Source organism: Neopelma chrysocephalum, unplaced genomic scaffold (assembly GCF_003984885.1).
Source record: "Neopelma chrysocephalum unplaced genomic scaffold, ASM398488v2 Primary Assembly neopelma1_23, whole genome shotgun sequence".
Taxonomy (NCBI): Eukaryota; Metazoa; Chordata; class Aves; order Passeriformes; family Pipridae; genus Neopelma; species Neopelma chrysocephalum.
The window spans coordinates 12,452,885-12,473,633 of NW_020897691.1; the positions used below are offsets into that span (position 1 = coordinate 12,452,885).

Below are 20,749 nucleotides of genomic sequence, written 5' to 3' on the forward strand. Positions count from 1 at the left end.
ATAAATTACTGTTGCCTTGAATGTGACTGCTTGTTAAACTAAATTTACTAAAATATATTTCATTTAGTATCTTGCAGAGGCCCAGTGTTTTTCTTGAAAATACTTCTTTTAAATGTACATTTAACTAATTGTAGTAATGAATACACACTAAAAATTAAGTATCAATAATGCATGAATGCAACATCAAGACAGTAAGAGATGATGTTAGTCAAAAAATTGTATTTAATTTATTCAATGTAAAAAATTTATTAAAAGTTTAACTTAAACGTATGGAATTTACAGATCTATATATGAACCATTTTATTGCAAATACAGGCTATTTACAAGTATACTTTACCACAGTTCAGTAAACAAAAATGGGTATTGCTAAAATAATTGCTAAGACAGTCTTGGCTTCTGTTACCTTTACAAGTCCATTAAAACAATAAATAACATTATATCAAAGTAGAACAACAACAAAAAAAAACAAAGCCAAACAAAACAAAAAAAACCACTAACAAAAAACTCCCAAAAAAACAAAAACAAACAAAAAAATCACCAAGCCCCAAAAAAAACCCAATAATTACACCTAATTTTACAGATCTCTATTAGCAGTATTCAGATTAATAAGACTTACTTGAATTTATGAGCAGCATTCAGATTAATACATCTAATTGGACTCTCCTTTTTGAAGCTTACCATTAACATTTTATGTAGGTCCTCTTCAAAAGCATCAATGTTGCAATCAACCTTTTGTAAGTCATCTAACACCTCCCGTAACATAAACTGGTAATATTGCTTCATTAACAGACCACCCTTCAAAACCTCCTTACACTCTCTCACTAGCTGCAAGAGAAAAACAAAAAAACCTGCCATCAGTCAAGACATTACTCTTAAATTCTCCCTGGGAACTGAAAGCTTAATTTGTCATTTCACTTTGTCTAAATAAGTTAGTTTGTCACTACGTGATTTCTACAGCTTTTTGAAATGAACATGGTTGCTCTACATATCTGCAGAAAAGATGTGACTAGTTTTCCAGGATTATTTAATTGCAATTCCATTATGTGCCACATAACTGTAAATGAAGATGGAGGCAGATGTCTCAGACTTTACTCCCTGCACAGGGCCACAGTAAGCAATTTAATGGATAATTAGTTTAGAAAGGGGCAAAAGGGCTCACAGTCATCATATCACCAGTTTAAATGCAAGCAAGTCGGGAATAATATGTAATGTGTTTTACATATGCTTAGAGACCTATGAGACATGTTTTACTACAGTAAATTCACTATTAATTGCCTGGGCAGATGCCCACAACTCCAAAATCCATACCAGATTTGAAAATAGATCATGGCATTTTTTGTTGCTTCCCTGGGTAAGACTAACATGAGCAAATGTGGAAGTGGTTGCCTTTGGCCAAACAGCTGTCACCTCTCCCTGAAGGCTTAGTTTTTATTTCAAGAGACATGCACAACCACAAAGAGCAAGGATGCTTTCAAACCTACACTAACAAATGCCTTTCTTTCAGAAGTCCTTCCAGTACTCAGTGTGTATGGTTCTGAAATTGTTATTAGTCTTCAAGTCTGACAATCCCTGATCTTTTCTGAGCAACAACTTCATTAAATCAAGAGACAGGACGAGAGGTTTGGAGGGTCAGAGGGAATGGAATTGGTGGTTGGATAATATGCTTTTAAAAATCTTCTATAATGGCTATCCTGGTAAAGTAATATATCAATATAGTGGAGTCAATGTATGAGAAATGATAATGGCACAAGAGCAAGAAAACACAAGAATGCTCTTAGTACAACAAGAGTCTTTGGAATGTTTTAGAGGCCAGAAGACATTATGTTTTGCTCGCCGGTGTGCAGAGGAAACAAGGGTAATAGTCTGATCTCTGTGTTTAAAACTTAGCAAGTTAGGTGGAAAAGGAAAAAACAAGTAACTTTTTATAAGGTGGAAATCCAAAGTAACACTTTTATATCCCTAACATGTCATATATTTAAAAATGAATGTGCTTTTTCACTCTCTAGTCAATAACATCCAGTTTACTCTGTGTTAACCTATGGGGGTTTTTTTGCCATTCGATCCAAGTCTATTCCAAAATAAACTCACAGAACTTCATTAAAAATATAGGGTTTTATTTAAATAATACTCTTTTATAGGGACATGCTATTAAACAACAGACTATAGCATTTACAAAAAACTTGTAGTTCTAATTTTAAGCATCAACTTTTGACACTAATAAGGCAATGGGCAAACAAAAATGCAGTGTATAATGAGCACATGAAAAAATGCACAGCTTAAACTGAAAATATTATCACTATTATTGGTTTGTTTGATGGGTTCCTTTTTGTTTAGGAGTTCATAGAATAAATTATTTTCTCAAAGCAGGTGGGGCAAGACAAACAATACCTGGTTTAATCACCAAACAGAAATAAGCCACATGCACATACACCCATCCAATTCTCAGCATAAACGCTGAATTTGAGAACCATCTTGAACTCTTCAAGTACCACACTACCACCAAATAATGGCAAATTGCCATTAAAAGAGAACAGCTCTCTCTGATATTACAGCATCACCAGGATTACCAAAGCTAATGCTGAAAGTGAAACATGGACAAGAGGGCTAAAAAAAGAAGCTAGAGAGAAAGAACAGGAGAAAAAGCACATTGTAAGAAACATACAATCTGTGTTAGTTTTCTTTTTGTGTGTATACTTACAATTGAAAATCAGATTTATTTTTCTTAAATATAACTGTCTTGCTAGCAGTACAAAAATTTAACTTCACCTTGGAAAAGTTGAGTAACAGGAGTAGTATGCTTGATACAATCAAACTGTATTCCTACACATTTCAAATAGTACTAAAAAGCAGGAAACACTTAAAGGTCTCAGTGCCTCAAGTAGGGCCCACTAGGTCAGTCACTACAAAACCAAGACTGTGCTATGTTCCTTCTATACAACAAACAATTCAAGGGATTGGGTTTATTCAACCTTGAGAAAAGAATATGCAAAGGGAATCTCATCGCAATTTTCCAATGCCTAGAGGGTAGTTACAGAGAAAATGAGGGCACTCCTTTCACAAGGATGCATGGTGACCCCATAAAAGGCAACAGGTACAAGCTGGTTCAAGGAAATCCTATCTAAATACAAGGGGGAAAAAACCTCCATTTTTATGGGAGAAAAATTAAACATTGGAACAGACTGGCTGGAATAGTAGTAGAATCCCTCTCTCACTGCAAGTATTCAGGATCCGACTTAACAAGGACCTGAAATCACAGAATGGGTCAGGTTGGAAGAGACCACACTGGGTCATCTGGTCCAACCTCCCTGCTCAAGCAGGGTCATCCCAGAGCACATTGTGCAACATTGTGTCCAGACAGTTCTTGCATATCTCCAGTGAGGGAGAATCCACAGTCTTTCTGGGTCATTTGTTCCAGCGCTTGGTCACCCGCACAGTAAAGATCTTCCTCATACTCAGGGGGAACTTCCTATGCAGCAGTTTCTGCCCTGTACCTCTTGTCTTACTGCTTGGCACCACCAAGAAGAGCCTGGCTCTGTCCTCTTGACACCCTCCCTTCAGATACTTAGACATAGAATCACAGAATATGCTAAGTCGGAAGGGATCCATCAGGATCATTGAGTCCAACTGTTGACCCTGTGCAAGACACCCCAAGAATCACACCATGTCCCTGAGAGAGTTGTCAAAACACTTCTTGAACTCTGTCAGGCTTGGTGTTGTGACCACTTCCCTGGGGAGCCTGTTCCAGTGACCAACCACTCTCTAGGTGAAAAACTTTTTCCTGTCATCTAATCTAAACCTCCTCTGATTCAGTTTCATGCCATTTCCTTGAATCCTGTCACTGGTCACCAGAGTGAAGAGATTGGCACTTGCCCCTCTGCTTCCCCTTGTGAGGTGTTGAAGACTGCAATGAGGTCTCCCCTCAGTCTCCTCCAGGATGAACAGACCAAGTGACCTCAGCCATTCCTCATACGGCTTCCTCTCAAGGCCCTTCACCACCTTTGTTGCCCTCCTTTTGACACTCTCTAATAGCTAAATATCTTTCTTATATTGTGGCACCCAAAACTGCACACCATATTCAAGGTGAGGCCGAACCAGTACAGAGCAGAGCAGGACAATCCCCTCCCTCGACCGGCTGGCGATGCTTTGCCTGATGCTCCCCCGGACACAGTTGGCCTTCCTGGCTGCCAGGGCACTGCTGACTTGTACTCAACTTGCCACCAACCAGGACACCCACATCCCTTTCTGCAGCACTACTTTTCAGCATCTCATTCCCTAGTCTATACCTACAACCAGGGTTGCCCTGTCTCAGCTGCAGAATCTGGCACTCGCCCTTGTACACTTCATACAGTTGGTGATTGCCCGGTCCTCTAATTTTTCCAGGTCTCTGTGACATCTCTCCAGATGCAGAAGAAAAAAAAGGGTGCCTTGAGGACTGTGAAGCTGAATGCCTCGCTTGTATCAAAAATCAAAATGAAAACAATTAACAATTTGTCTGCTATTAAAGTCTCCTTAAGCTTGCTCGAGATTTTAGAAATTATAGTTCTTCAGGAAACAAACAGATTTATTTATGAAACATCCTCCACAGCTCCTTTGCCTGTTCAGATACATTGCATGGGACAGCAAGCATTTGCTGAGTTGAATTCATTTTTTCAATGCCAATAGCAAGGCAGTATACACCACCAAAACAGTCTGTAACAAACGCATTGTTTTCCAGGAAGAAAGTGTAATTTTTACTTAACTGAAAGTCCACAAGGAGCACTCAAAACGTTAAGGGCAAAAAAATAGCTCCAGTCTCTGGAGGATATATTTTGCTTAAAAACAGAGCATGCTATGCAATATTTTACTGTAACTACCACTGTCAAGGTTGAAATTGTAGGTTTCAATCAATGGGGGAAGCAAGGGGAAGAGTGGGGTGGAGGGAGAGAGGACAAATTCATTTGGGACCATAAAGTAATACAGCAATTGATTCTGGAGCAGCAAGTAACTGGAATGTGAAATCATAATCAGTCCAAAAGCTTATTTAAATGTTTACCCTTAAAGATCATCTGATAAAACTCTGATCTGGTTACGCTTGCCAGGGAGCTGGGTGATCAGACAAATTTAGTATAACCTAGACTACACTTTGAAAAATAGTATTGGTCTAAACAGCCTTCATTGTACCAGACAGCCACCAGAAAATAAATCCTCATACAGTATTTTCAAACAGTGACATGACTGACAATCTTGGGTCACTACCCGCAGCAAATATCTGATATTTATATAATACAATATGCTGGGAAAGATCTTTTTTTTTTGTTTTTCTTCTCAATTAACTTTCATTATGTGACTTCTGCATGTTAGCAGATGTCTTACATTTGCAAGAGAAAACCAATCAAACCAAAGACACATAGAGAATCACAGAATCAGGCAGGTTGGAAATGACCTCTGAGATCATCAAGTCCAACCCTTGATCCACTACCACTGTGGTTACTAGACCATGGCACTAAATGCCACATCCAGTCTCATCTTAAAAACCTCCAGGGATAGAGAATCCACCACTTCCCTGGGCAGCCCATTCCAATGTCTGATTACCCTCTCTGGAAAGAATTTCTTCCTAATATCTAACCTAAACCTCCCCTGGCAGAGCTTAAGACCATGCCCTCTTATCTTACTGATAGCTGCCTGGGAGAAGAGAGCAACCCCCACCTGGCTACAACCTCCTCTCAGGTAGTTGTAGAGAGTGATGAGGTCTCCCCTGAGCCTCCTCTTCTCCAGACTAAACAACCCCAGCTCCCTCAGCCTCTCCTCATAGGACTTGTGCTCAAGTCCCTTCCCCAGCCTCGTTGCTCTTCTGTGGACCTGCTCCAGCACCTCAATATTCTTCCTGAACCGAGGGGCCCAGAACTGGACACAGTACTCCAGATGTGCCCTCATCAGTGCTGAGTACAGGGGAACAATCACTTCCCCAGTCCTGCTTATGCTGCCAGAGAAACGCAAATGGAGGAAGATGTGCTGAAGAAGGATATATAGCTTATAATGCAAATAGAACAAATATCATTTACCTTTGCTGGTTAATAATTTTTTTAATCACTAGTTTTGATTCGGAAGCCTAAATCAGAGAGGTATATATGACCAGTCGTTTACTATGTAAAAAGCAGATCTCCGTATGAAATACATGACAACTTACAAAAGTTATTACATAATTATGCATTGTGATTTCTTACACTAATCCTCTTTAAACTGACAATTGTATCATAATGAAATGACAAAGTAATTTCCAACATGAAATACATATTAAAAAAAACAATCGAAGCAAACCTGTTTAATACTCAAAAGAGATGGTTCCCCAGCAGGTCTTTGTTCCAATCTTAGCTTGAGACATTCATGGATAACATTGAGCAGGACTCGGCAAAGGACCAAGAATGCAGGTTCAAAGGAAGGTAAATCCATGGATTTCAACTCTTCCCATGATACTGCGCTGCATTTTTGCTCGCAACAAGGTGGGAAATTTAGTAACTGCACATAATCTGAACACAACATGGGATCTGGAAACTCTGAAAACTGTAAAAAGAAAGAGGTGTCAAGAAAAGCATCCTTAAAATTCTTTTGGATTTTGCATTTGTTTAAAGTAGCATCATAAAAGTCTATTTTCAAAAGGTAATATTCTATTAACTGGCAAGTCAACCACAGAAGTTCCATGTTTATATCATTGGGGGTTTCTTAAAGTTGGGTGTTGTGGTGTTTTTTTGTGGGTTTTGGGTGTTTTTTTTGTTTTGGTTTGGGTTTTTTGTTTGGTATTTTTTGTGTTTTGTTGTTGTTGTTTTTTTGTTTTGTTTTGTTTTTTTTAAGGATCACCAGTTCGAGGAAAAACAATTCTGACCCTTGGGAGTGAAGAAAATCTCTTACTTAATGTTTCTGTTATGCCTCTATCTAGAGAAACAAGTGTGCACTTTGCTTCATCAGGTGAGTAACCTTGTTTCCCTTCAAATACATAATGCATATATTACATAAAACTCCATATTATAATTGAATGCTATATTCAAGAAAATGTCACTAGATAAACTAAGTCAAAATACTTAAAAAATAACTTGTGAACTTTGACAGATTTTAAATCGAAGCTGTTTGAAAAAGAAAGATAAAATAAAAAGAGATTAAGCTGTTTTGTTTTGGTTTTTTTAATAAACTTCTCATTTAAATGAAAATTACATTCAAAGAAAATTATTTTCTAGTTAGAGAAAATAGTTGAGATTATCTGAAATAAACATCCTAGACATCTGAAGTGTCTACCTGGTGATAACATTCTAAGCAAGGCTGTACATTGAGGCACTCTGGGGTTTAATTTAGAAAGAAAAGTTGGACTACGGTACATGTGCAGCTCCTAAAGATGATAACGCATCAGTCATCATCTAAGGATAAGATTTATTTCAGATTAAGTTTGTTTTATTCTTATTTCACACTGCTAACTATGACACCTAAATATCCTTCACTAATATAGCAGACATAACTAGCATTTTTTAGGTTTTTCTTCAGCGCCAAGTAACATCACTACAAAAGAGAAAAACATTACCAGAAATTAGAGCAATCATAAAGTACTCCCTAGAAAGTTAAAAAAAACTTAACCAACTTTTAAGCTTATTACCTAGTAGAAAATTAATACACATATAAGAATGCATTTTCTTAGATGGAATATTAATGTCTTCTTTTTACTAACTCTCTTTAAAATAAACTAGCACTAGATATATAGCACTAGCATAGCACCAGGGAAAGATTTTTATACAAGAAGTTTTCATTAACAACAATCATGAAAATACTACACTTCTACAGTACGACAAAAACTTAAGAAATACAGTCCTCACTGTGATGCAAATATAGTGTTGTAAAATTTAGTTCTTATAAGAAATATTAAAGAGCTAGTCTATGAGCAAGAATAACAATGAAATTGAATAAATTTGTTACATCATTTTCTAACATCAAGGATAACAGCAGATGACATTAGGGCTTAGTATTAGACACCTAAACTTCTATTGTTCAATTTGACTCATATCAATCTTCTGCGGGGCCAATCTGAAATGTTTCAAGTATTTGCTAGATACGTCTTAAAAAAAAACCAAGAAAAAGTCTAAGCCATTTATTGAGATCATACATAGAATCCATACTCAGAAGTGCAGCAAGTAGAATAAACAAGAAACAGGGTACACAAGCTTAAATACTGTTCTATAAAACATCATCTCTGATTTTGTAAACTAAAGTAAGAAATATTAACCATCTTCGTTAAGAATCAAATTGTACAACTTCTACACAAAATGGACTGCATAGTGCCTAGAGCCTTGTGAAAGTATCAGAGCCTATGGCGAATCAAACTTAACACTAAAAATAGCCATCTGTATAAAAATTTACACATATTTAAGATGAAACAAGCATTAAAATATACACAGAAAGCACATTTTAGACGTGATTTAGACAGTGTTTAAGCAACAACAGCCATGAAAGTATGTGCAGAGACTGTAAAGTGTAAGTACACATGTAAACACAGCATCAAAATATCAGTCACAGAAGGAACAAAGATTAACAGAATACTCACAACTCTGTCTGCACACAAACATCAAACTAAACTGCACTAAAAGAAACTCCCAAAGTATTGTCAATTGCAAAGACCAAGCAATTCAAAACCATCTCTTCCATTTTAGTACAACATCATCTTTTGCTGCAGTAGGTACCATACTTCTGACAAAATGTATTTTTTTTTGACAACCTTCTTTAAATTTTGGAGCAGGAAAGAAGTCTACAATTTTCTAACACTCACTTTAAGTCATGAAGTCATTTCTTAAAAAAGAACGATATTAAAAAAAAAATGTAATGACTGAAAATGAACATTCAAAGTAGTCACAAGGGTAGAGAAGGAGGGAGAAAAGATTAACCTTACATCTTACGCAAGTCATTCAACACTAAAGTACCAAAAAGTTTAATTCTGCAAAGCTGCAGGAAAGACTCTAGCCACTTAATATTTCATTAACTTGTTTTAAGAGCCCTTATGTAGTCAAAATTTGAGGTATTTAGCAGTTCCATAAATATACTCAAAGTGGTTTTCAATACTCTCAAACTATGTCTTATTTACTTTGATTTTTTTAAAGGTATTTCTGCCTACACATGAAGCTGAACTTTTTAAGTATACGTGGTTTGGGGTGCTTTTGGTTACTGTAATATATCTGCAAGTTTTTCTTATGTACCTGACTCTAAGAAAATCTTCATGTATTTCTAATGCAAATTTTCTAGAACACAAGCTGAAACCAATTAGAGAGTAAATAAATTCAACTTATAGCTTCATTTCTACAGTAATACCTACACTATGAACAGTACAAATAAAAACTTTCAAAATCAAATTGTTTTATAAATTTATTAATAAATGTATTTATAAATGTATTAATCCTAAAATAATAACCTCTGAGGGAGATAGACGATTCTTATTCCTTTTGCGAATGGGACAGTCAACATTAAGATAACAACATATCGAAGACCACATATGGTATCTGTATTAGAATGGGTATGTTGGCTAAGAGATGTCTTTATCTAGAATTTATGGTTAGGTCCCACTCACAGTGCCACTTTATCAAGGAGGGCAAGTAATCCTTACAGCCAATTCTTTCTAGTATAAAAATGTCTACAAGTTAGATAACAGTTTATATTTAGAAACAATACTCAGCCTTGAAAGAAATAGTGACCACATCTTACAATATGAAACTTCAACTACTGTCCTTCATTTACTGCTTCATTCCCAATTTGATTTTATTAACTCACAATCATTCTTAATTAAGAATATAAAATGACCCAAAGAAAAACAACAATTAAACTAAGAGCCAGCTGAAGAATGCAACATGCTAACATGATTTGTTTTCACAGATTTCAAGGCTGAGAGTCCATTCATTTATTCTATCTGTCCCCCAGCATAATGTGCCACCAAAATACTTCATTTATTTAGATAAGAAATAACCCAGAACTGTAGTGACATTTTTATAAAAGACATCTGGCAGAAAATTTTCCTTCTCTTCAAGACTAGATATCTACCACCTCCATAGGTGATTTTTCCTAACAACCCAACTATTGTGCTTAATTTTTCACTGTAATTTTTCTGATTTGTTGCTTTAGACATTAGAAAACATAATGAATAAGGATGTTATCACAAAAATCTCATTTCAGTTACAGAGAATAACACAGAACCAGCTTTGGGCTTCACACAAATTGTAGTTCAGGTCAAACAACAGATTCATTTCTGGTGGAAGAACTGGGCCTCATAATATACACTGTCTTTCAAAAACCAACAAAGCAAATAAAACATTCATAAGATACCAATTCCTACATTTGCAGTTAGAAACAGAGCAAGGAGGTACTCCTGTTATCCATTTACACTAGTAGCAACCTACCTCCAGCTGGTGATCACTCCTTACCAACGCCATACGAGCCCTTTGCAATGAACCATGCATTAGCTTGTGCAGTCTTAAAATTAGTTTCCTCAACCCCATTTGCTTCAGTGCTTTATCAACAAACGGCCTGTAAATAGAGGTCAAACAGTGTTGGCTGCAGCTTCCCTCAGCACTGCATTCTGGAATAACCCAAGAGGTGGAGTCATCCTCAGATTCAAGCCTATCAAGCCTCCTTGAATGGTCCTGAAAGTCAAAATTTGGCTTATTAGTAAAACTGTTCTTGATGGCTTGTCTAAGTTCTTCAACATTCTCCTCAGAGATTTGTTCTTCCCCATCACTCTCCTCTGTGCAAGTTCCTGAGGATTCCTTTACTTCTGTTTCCCTATCAACGTCTTCATCCTCTGGATCATTGTCCTTAGATGGTCGAGGAGAAGGAATTTCAAACACTGGCCAGCCAATGTCAGAAAGATTTTTGATGCCCAATACAGTTCCCATAATCCTTAGCTTCTGATTTAAGTCTTTTGTAATATTTAACCATAGACAGAGTGCCTGCACCCTGTCTTGGAAGTCCTTTGCAGCATACTTTTCATAGTCCTTTTGAAGAGCCTGAAGAGATGGATAAAGTGCTTCTATATACTCCAGCAGCTCCATTATTCGCTTTACTTGCTCAAATGAGACCCGCTGGCGATGGAGGTGTTCATGGTAACTCGAGTAACCCAAAGCACTAGTTCCATGTGTTGATTTGCAAACTCCTTCTCCTGAAGTACCATTGAGACTGGCTCCATTTTTTACACAGGAGAAGCTTCCATAGTCCACTTTGAAGGTGAGGATTTCATTGATGATATCAGGGATAGCTTGACGGGCTGCATAGAGATAGAGGTCTTGGTCATTAATGCTCCGGCCAGCATGCCATGCTTGCAGCTCCAGCCAGATCAGTTCATTAGATCGGTTCAGCCAGACAGAAGAAGTGTTTTCCTGCCCTCTTTGCTCCCTGTCCTTTTTCTTTGAGACTGAGGTAAGTTTTAACAAAAGCCGCAGGGTTTCAAAGAATTTTAAACGATCTGCTGGGCAATCACTCCTAGAAGTCTGGCGTGTAGTTCTGGGTATTGGCATGGGCACAGAGACTGGAAGCTTAGCATTGCTACAGCCAAGGCTGAGGTAAGGCTTATTGAGATCAACATCTGGAATTGTCTTTTTTGGCAGAGACCCACTAACTGAGTCTAACATAAATGAACACTGCACATTTTTCTTGTGATCTCGTTCTGTTGTCCTTAGAGCATCTCTAATCTTTTTCCCTTGCTTATAGCTGTGCTCCTCCACATTCTCAATGGTTTTCCCACTGTCTTTATGCAAAGACTGAGTTGGCACACTCATCTTTTCTGTAAGAAAAGAAAAAGAATGTGACTGCAGCAACAAGAAAAAGCATTGTTCAAGTCAGCATCCGATCTCATTTCTTAGGTTGAGCATAACATTGTTTAATACCAATAAAACAAAACAGGCATGGATAGAAGTAAAATACATTCTTAAAAGTTACCATTACTATAATTTAAATCAATAGTAGAACCACAGGATTTTTTTTTCTTCTCTTGCTTTACCTCTTTTGTAGAAAGGACAGCAGAGAATTTTCATTATCCTGACTATGCCATCTACTGAGAATGGAGTATGATCAAAAGGAAAAGAATGGTTTCCAAGTTCATTTTCTATACATTTGTCACACAACCTCCCAAACAAAAACTCAAAATGCAACAAAGCATTATTAAGGATCAAAGTCAAACAGAATTATAGAGACTCCATTGCACATGCAATTTCATAAAAACTGGAGCATACATAAATTTCAGCCTGAATACACCAATCCTGCCTCTTGGGGAGATTCATCTCAGTTCTGGGAAGCCTTCTGTAGACTTTAAGGCAGATTAGAAATTAATCAACTTCTAACAGCACTTTGATGTTGAGGATTTTGGTGACCTTGCAAAATAAATTAAAATCTTGTTACATTTAAAGATCACTTTCTGAACTTACATTCTATACAGAGGGTCATCTAGATCCCTTCAGTTTCTATTTTTAACATGTTATTCTCCTTCACCCTTAATCTTCAGATCTCCCCACTCCACCAAAACACATTGAAAGAAAAGTACGTTACAAAGTATTCATTATTACACATCCAAAGTGCCCTAATACTTAAATGTTCATCATTCTTAACAAAGTAGAGGCACAATAATCTACAAATTGCTTCAGAAGTCATTTTATCGACTAAACAGACACCAATGATTCAAATGCACCTGACAGTTCTGCAATAAATAAGTATCAGTGCTATAACTGTATGAGTTCCTGCTACTAATTTTATTCCAGTATTGTAATACAGACTTAAATTAATTTGTAAAAACAGTTCGGCTGTACTAATAAATTTTGAGTTAGAATTACCTTTAATGCTACAGGGAGCAGGAAGTTTCACAACCAAGCCATTGTTGGTTGGTGAGGGAGGGCACATGGTAGAACAAGACCTTAAAGCTCATTAAAAGAAAATATCATAAAAAGAACGTGAGGAACCTGATGGGGGTAAGAAAGCGGGGTCAAAAGTGGTTCTCCTTCAAGTATGAAGCTGCAGAAGTTTTAGACTAGAAAGCAGACACAGGCAATGCTTTGTACATAGCACCTGAGAACCTAACAGTTCAGTAAGTAAGCAAGTATTCATGGGCTCAGGAGACACAAGGATGTCTTATGAGTACCTCTGAAATGCATTTAGTTTAGAAAACGTGATTCCCAGAGGTTGTGGGTTACAGGAGAAACAATTCAGAAACTAAACAGATTATTGCATAAATTTATGTTTTGATACTATATGCAAGTTATAGGAAATTTGGTGTGACAGAAATAAAATATCAGAGGCGCAAGTACGCAAGGCCCTAATGCCCAAAGTTCATTCAGTTGTCTAAATAAAGGAGAGATACCTTAAATCTGTTATTTGTTAACATCTGAAAAGTAATTCAAATCTATTTTTTAAAGTGTACATCAAACTAATCCCTGAATGAATTTTCTTACAAGAAGTATAACCTATTCTATCTCAATAAGAGCATGTGCACACACATTCAAGGTCAACCAACCAGTCTGCAAGTTTTTGTTTTTGAGGTGGCTTTCTTTTTTTTCCTCCATAATACAGAATAACTTTTCTGAGATTGTTGGCAAAGGGAAAAAAAACAAACTTTACGAACTTTACAGAAGAAGATATTTTATACAACACTACCCAATTCATCATAAAAAAACCCAAACATATTTTAAGACACACAGCAACCAAGAACAGGATATTCTCACACCAGAAGTAAAAACCATTCTCTCACACATAGAGAGACCTTGCTCCAAAAACTCAAAATCTATTAGCAGGGTTAAACAACTCCCTATTTCTCATAAAGGTATCAATCTTCAATATGTGCTCAGCAGCAAAGGCTAACAATGAAATATAACACATTATAGTTCTTTAGTATCACAATGTCTCTGTTTAGAAATTAACTTTTTTTTTTAAAGCACAGAAAGAAACAAGAAGAAATAATCACCAAAAGCAAGAAAAGTTTATGTAACCACTAAATACAGAACCGAATAGGGTTAATTTACCATTGAAGAGTTTTCTGGTTTTTAAATGTGCCTTTTAGCAAAGTTAAAGAAGATTAATAATTCCAATGCCTACAGTTAACTGGCAAGAACAACAATATTTCTCTTCAATTTAGTATAAGGAAGAGATCTTTTGGTGAATGTTCTCTTCAGTGACGTCATTTGGAGGTTGTATGAAGTGAAAGGAAACCAGAAGCTTTGGAAAATGTTTGTATTGGCCCTTCTTTTATTATGAACTTGCATTCCACAGCTCTATGCAACCAAAGAACTGACTGTATTCCCTTATTCACACTAAACAATTTACCTTTTTTCTTCCCTACATTTTACCTCAGAAATGTAATCCTTGCCATGCACTCTGTGATGTTTCCTGTTTCGTGTGAAGCAACTTTATAAATTGTTTCCAAAACATCAACTGACAACAGTCAAGCTGCCATAACTCTGGCAAATAATCTTGTCTGAAGTATTTTTTAAAAAAAACAAATTAACAAAAAACGCCCCCACAAAACTAGGCATATTCTGTATGAAAATACTGAACATACAATCTTAAGTGGCTTTTTTACACCCATCCAAGCTCAACAAAACCAGTAAAGTTGCACATTTTTCTTTTTTTTCTCAGAAGGACAGCTTGAAAAGATGTACCTACTGAATGTTTTTTAAAGTTGTCTTTTCAACAAACAATTCCCATATTCTGTATCTGCTTATAATAAAAAAATGCTTAAAAATTCATACTTTAGGATACAAAAGTTTTATTATTAGATATCATTACTTAGTGGAATTAGGAAAAAATCCACATATCAAGTATCTTTTGGTTTTTCCCCTCATTATCACTTTATGACTGAAGAGTCAGCAGAAGCAAGCAGGAGTAACTACACTTTAATTGCTTCGGTGACATTAAAGAGTAATCACCAAAAACTGTATTTTTCAATAAACAGCCTGTGAAGTGCTTCAGAACATGAAATTTGGGCAGAGAAGCAACTATACCATTACTAGAGATCACAGAATCGCAGAAAAAAAAAGTGACTGAAAAATACCTCTGAAGGTCATTTTTTTACAACTTCCTGCTCAAAGCTTGGTTTATTTCAAAACTAGTTTAGCCTGCTCATGATCCTATCCAGTTCTGTTTTAGAAATCTCCTAAGATGAAGATTTAACAATCCAAAAATCCCTGTGGCAAACTGTTCTCTGTTTGAGTACTCCCATAGCAAAAGTTTTCTTTTAATACCCCAAAGAGTTTTTTCCCTTGTTGCAACTTAACAACAGCTGCCTCCTGTCCTTTCACTGCACCTCAGTATCTGGGTCCATCTTCTGTATATCCCCTCCACAGGTAATGACAGGCTATTGCTTTGACTTTATGATCGTTTTGGGAAAAAAACCCAAGACACCACACCTACCTTTCAAAGTGGAGCGGCTAGCAGGTCTCCCAACGTTATTTTTCTGATGCTTTGTTGACATACGCTTCATCTGGCGGGGTGTACTAGGAGGAGAGGTTCCATAAAAAGTGTCAGCACTTGCTTCATCTGATAACTCCTCAGGGTCATATTCAGAGATCTTGCAAGTAGCATCTTCTGATTTGCCCTCTTTCCTGCAGAGAACAAGACAGACCATGATGTTCAAGCTAAAGAACTTTTACTGGCAATTCATCCATAAAACCCAGCCACAGTCAACCTTCTATATTTTACTGCCACATCCATGTATACTTACCCCAAGTTTTCACACCCATACGGACAACTTTCTAACCAAACAAATTATAGGCAACATACAAAGACGATGGTATAGGCAGAGGAGAACATAGTGTAAACATACATGTACAAGGAATATATTTCTTTTCTGAGAAAGCTTGTTCCAAGCCTAAACTTAACCCATGCATACCACAAAAGTAACATCTCAATTGACTGAAAAGGCTCTCCTACCCTTCACAAAACTTATCTAGCATAGGACACCTGAACGTATTTTCCACAGATCTTAACATTAAGTATATTAATACCATTGATACCACATATAAATATCATCACTCCCCAATGGTGCCATACAAGGAATTCTCTTGCTTTAACACATATCTGGAAGAACACACACCAGTAACTTCAAAGAGAGAAAAGAAAGGTTGCCTCCATCCTCTCATGTATTTCTGAAGCAGGTATGCAAATAACAACTTGACTCTATATATAAACTCTCAATAACTCCAGTAAAAGACACTGAGGCAAAGACACTGATCTAAATCAGTGCAAGAGTAGCACCAGTACCCTGTAACTCCAATTTCACTTAATTACAAATGACATTTTACTTGCCTCTATTTTTGAGGCAGACAAGGAATGTTACTCATGCTCTGGTGGAGCAAGTCTGAGTTACTGCAGCAAGAAACATGCCAGAATATTGCCAGCTAATAGAATAGCACTAAGGCTAACAAAAGAAAAACAAACAGATACTGTACTTTTTGTTTATCTTTAGCTATAAACAGAAATAAATACCTTAGCATGCAGAAAAATTATATTCTCTACAAAGCCACAGGAACATTTACTGCATGAAATTACCCTTCTCACATTACAGCTTTGAGAAGGCAGCAGGCAAAGAGGTTACCCAAGAAAAACAACTCAGATGGTACCATAGCACCACCTGTAGTCTAAGGAGAGCCCTACAGTGAATTTAGTCATAATGGCACCACACACAATCACCAGTACTTTTAGTCTAGTTTCCTTGCCTTGCGAAATTGTGCTGTTAATGTGTTTCCTAGCAATCCAATTTAACCAACACCCACTGACCAAACATAACAAAAAGTCTTACTTTGTTCCTACAAATCTTGTGAAAATAGGTGAGTGAATAAGAGAAACGGATCTTGTAAGTGCTGCGGTGGGAAAGTGCAACTTAAGTTCACATCTTTTTGGACACCAGAAAAATTTTATTCCTGAGATCTCTTGAAAACAGTCCGACTGCAGAAAACAGAGCAGAGAACACCCCTCTCATTTTGCCAAAAGCAAATCAACCACAAGAGACTAAACCACATAAAACAGAAGTCATTAGTTCCAGTGCTTATGAAGCTATTTTTTTTTCAGCAATCTCACTGGCCTGGCAAGGCACAGAATGAGGTGCTGATGTCCTGTGGGGTCTGGCAGAACACATCCTGTGGCACTTGCATTAGGTGTCCAAGGCAGTTTTAAACTAGGATAAGTTACCTCATTATGAAAGACTAGTGAAAACACTGTTTTTCTTCTGTGTTTAAGTAAGCAACCTCTTCAAAAAAATATAATAATCAAACCTCTTCACCAGGCTGAATTAGGTGATCTTTAAAGAACATAAGCTGGTTATTTCAGTCATCATCCCTGGAGGTATTTAAAAGACCTGAAGCTGTGGCCCTCAGGGACATGGTTTAGTGGTGGACTTGGATGTGTTACTTTATGGTTGGACTCGATCTTAGAGGTCTTTTTCAACCTAAATGTTTCCATAATTCTACTTTGTTTGTTTCTTGATATGTCCAGTGAGAGGGCATGAATGCCAGAAGTATTCAAATCACCCTCCAACCTCACACCTGAATTACATACTTACCTATACAGCGACATCCAGTATGACTTACTTAACATTTGGCCATTTTTTCTGGGTAATTTAGTAAGCTGTTCTTTACTTTGGTAGAAAGCATAGCAGAGATCACAAAACATGCAGCACTTGAAGTCAGATCACAAAACAGCAATCACACTCTACAGAACCACTCTTGTTAGCAGCTGACGAGATGATCTAACCAAAGCTGGCCGGCCTGCTTAGAGAGACAAAGGCACAGGCTACAACCCAAGTTTAAAAATTCAGCATGCTCAGTTTAGGGTTCGTGTGCAAAGACTACACCTCAGCTCAGAGCTCAGATCAATGCCAGTGAACACAAAGACTCAGTTTCACCAGTGCAAGCCTAATTGTACAACAGTGCACTAAATATACAGGGTCTGAACTAAAGCAGCTACATGCTAGTATCAATTTTCTCATCCGGACAACACCAGACATATACGATCATCAGGAGGAACACTCTGGTATTAAAACCAGTCATAATTTTTACAGATTACTGACATAGCCTTTGCAATGTTTGTGTGTTATTTACCGTCATGAACTAACCACAGACTAATTAAATCTGCCAGCCTATAAAATGCAGTGCTGGCAAACCCGAATCAGATTATAGTGTTGGTTATTACACAGAATTGTGGTTCCTAAATACTGTTGCAACCAGAGTTGGGAAACATTAATCACAGCTAATTTCTTCTTTGCTACCAAGAACTGCAGATTTTTCCCGCCTGTCAGTGAGGACCATCCTAATCTTAATTAGCCATATACTGGAAAAGTGAAAGCTAGAAATGTGACAAATGCTGTTACTATTTGACAATAACAGTCTAAACCCAATCCTTACAAGGAAAACTAGAAGTGCACAGTTTTCACAGTAGTCTATTTACAGGCTGCTCTTAGCCTCAATTTTAATGAGCAAAATGCTTCTTAGCAATTTTACCCTAGGAACATAGGAAAGATAGTAGCCAGGATGCGTAAATCAGGAATACTGGGAAAGCTGCAAGAGCAGTATGGTAAAAGCAACAACCAAAGCAAAATACCTTGACGGCTCTGGAAAGCACCAAAAAAAAAAAAAAAATCAACAAACCAAGAACATTTCCAAAAAGTAACTACTTTATGTTACATCAGGGTGCATTTCAACCAGAATCTCAAAAGACAGAATACAAAATCTCTTTAATTTGCATATGCAGATGACAACAGGATTTTATTTTTACTTTTTTAACTGTGATAGCAATGTATCTATAATTCCAGCTCAATCATGAAAACTGAAATAAATATTCTAGATTTTCAAAGGTCTGCAAACAAAAATGGGAGAGTGGCAAAACTGTCATATGAAATTTGAAGCAGTAGGACAGGGAGCAAAAGGTTGGTAACCACTGCTATTGATAAAGGCCATAAGCCTTTGGAAAAATGCAGTCATTTATCACTAGAAATAAAACAACAAACGGAAAGACCACTGAAGATCACATAGGGACATGTTACAATTAACTAGGCTAAAGTCACACTGAAGAGTACAATTTTTAACCAGTATTAACTTCTGCACTTTACTGAAGCATTATGCAAACTTTCAAAGTTGGTAACAACCATTAATAAGAGGTCACACTAAAAACCGTAACAGCTATATGGGGGAAACAACTCTTTACTCTTCCCTTTACATCAGCCACCCTCCTCATAAGCAGGAGTTCAATTACATTAGGCATGTACACAATTAACTCAGGTTCAGCCATTGCTTATCATCCCACACACAGCTTAAAAGTACCTCCAGTACTCTACCTCCAGTAGAGGTCAACTGACTGGACTACAAGCACATAGCAATAAATTTGAGTTAGGCAATTACCACACAGTAGCCAGTATAATCACCGTCCATAAGCATTTGGAAGCTGTGCGCTCCATAGACAGATGCCATGAACAGCTTCCTGCAGTTTCCAAGACATTGCACCATGCAGACATCAGTAAGGTTCTTTCTCAACACTTCTTATGGCATCCTGCCATTTCCATACACAGATCTCTACAAAGTCTACCATCAAATTACCAAGAACCAGCTCTGGACATTCAGTGTCTGACTTAAAGGCAAAGTGTCTATTTTTCAAATACATACTCTTTAACTCGGATGCAGCTTGATAATTATAGTATGCAGGAAGACAAAGCTACATTAGTCTGTTCTTATTTATGTCCATTGCCAATTAGCTAGACTAGCAGAAAACACAGGCACCACACACTGCCAATCACATCTTTTTAAAGTTAAGGTAGTTCTACCTAAAGGTAGTCACAATCATTCTATTTCAAAGATAAACAATATTCTGATAAGAACTGTCATCATTGCACAGCTGCTGGTAATGCAAAGAGCAAACAATTTTTAGGCACCCAACTCTACATCTGTTAAAACTGAAAAACAAATCAGTATCCAGTCAGAGCTGCTAAACACCACAGACTGCACAACTCTAGAATCAGAAGCTCCAACATCTGCAGGGCAGTACTGGGTTTAATTTTATAGCAAAAGAAAATCTAATGGTACTGCTGGACCAACAGCACCAGGAAGGAACTTCCCTAATTAACCAGCAGCACCCTGGGTAACTAAGACTGAGGATTAGACAACCTCATCAGGAAAACAAGTTAAGATAAAATGAACTGAAGTTCTGCCACAGTACAGGACTGCTATCTAGTATAAACTCCTAGTGTTACGTTCCAACATTGGGAAAGCATCACACACCCCTGTATTTTAATAACCTTTTTAAATTCCCTGTTCTGAAGGAAGCTATAAGATTAAATAAATGGACATGGTTCCGAAAGGTTCATGAACTGAAAGGAGAAAGGACTACAAATCCCCTTTTGGGTAAGGTATTCTCAAAGATCTGCTACATGTGTGAATATAAAAACAAAGTCCTTGCAACTATTGCATTTACCCTAAGTGCTTTAAGTGCAGCAAAGGGAAGCCTTCAGTAAAAGGCAAGGACAAGAATCTTCGGGGGTTTATTCACATATTTTTTTATTAAGAGCAGCAGAAATTTGCACACAATTTGTACAAATAAAACATCCTGTGTAAGTCTGGCACAGTGCTTATGGGGCAGAGGAAATAGCATGGTTAGCAGGATAGAAAAATTCTGTGATGAGTACGGACATTTCAATGGTATATAGGTCATGTATTCCTACTGTGACTATACCTGCAGAAACCGTAAACAAACACAGTGTTTACATTAAAACCTAATACTGACATACAGT

The 20,749-nt window shown here is 37.1% G+C and overlaps 1 protein-coding gene across 4 annotated transcripts in view; it reads right to left on the minus strand.

The window, feature by feature from the left end:
• MAP3K4 (mitogen-activated protein kinase kinase kinase 4) overlaps positions 1-20,749 on the minus strand; it is a 71,679-nt gene that overhangs the window by 39,047 nt on the left and 11,883 nt on the right. For all 4 annotated transcript variants that reach the window (XM_027686941.1, XM_027686926.1, XM_027686935.1 and 1 more), the window contains exons 2-5: positions 15,388-15,578; positions 10,398-11,776; positions 6,298-6,540; positions 679-825 (exon numbers count right to left, since the gene is read on the minus strand). In XM_027686941.1, the coding sequence (XP_027542742.1) occupies positions 679-825; positions 6,298-6,540; positions 10,398-11,776; positions 15,388-15,578 (1,960 nt within the window). The remainder of the gene's footprint in view (positions 1-678; positions 826-6,297; positions 6,541-10,397; positions 11,777-15,387; positions 15,579-20,749) is intronic.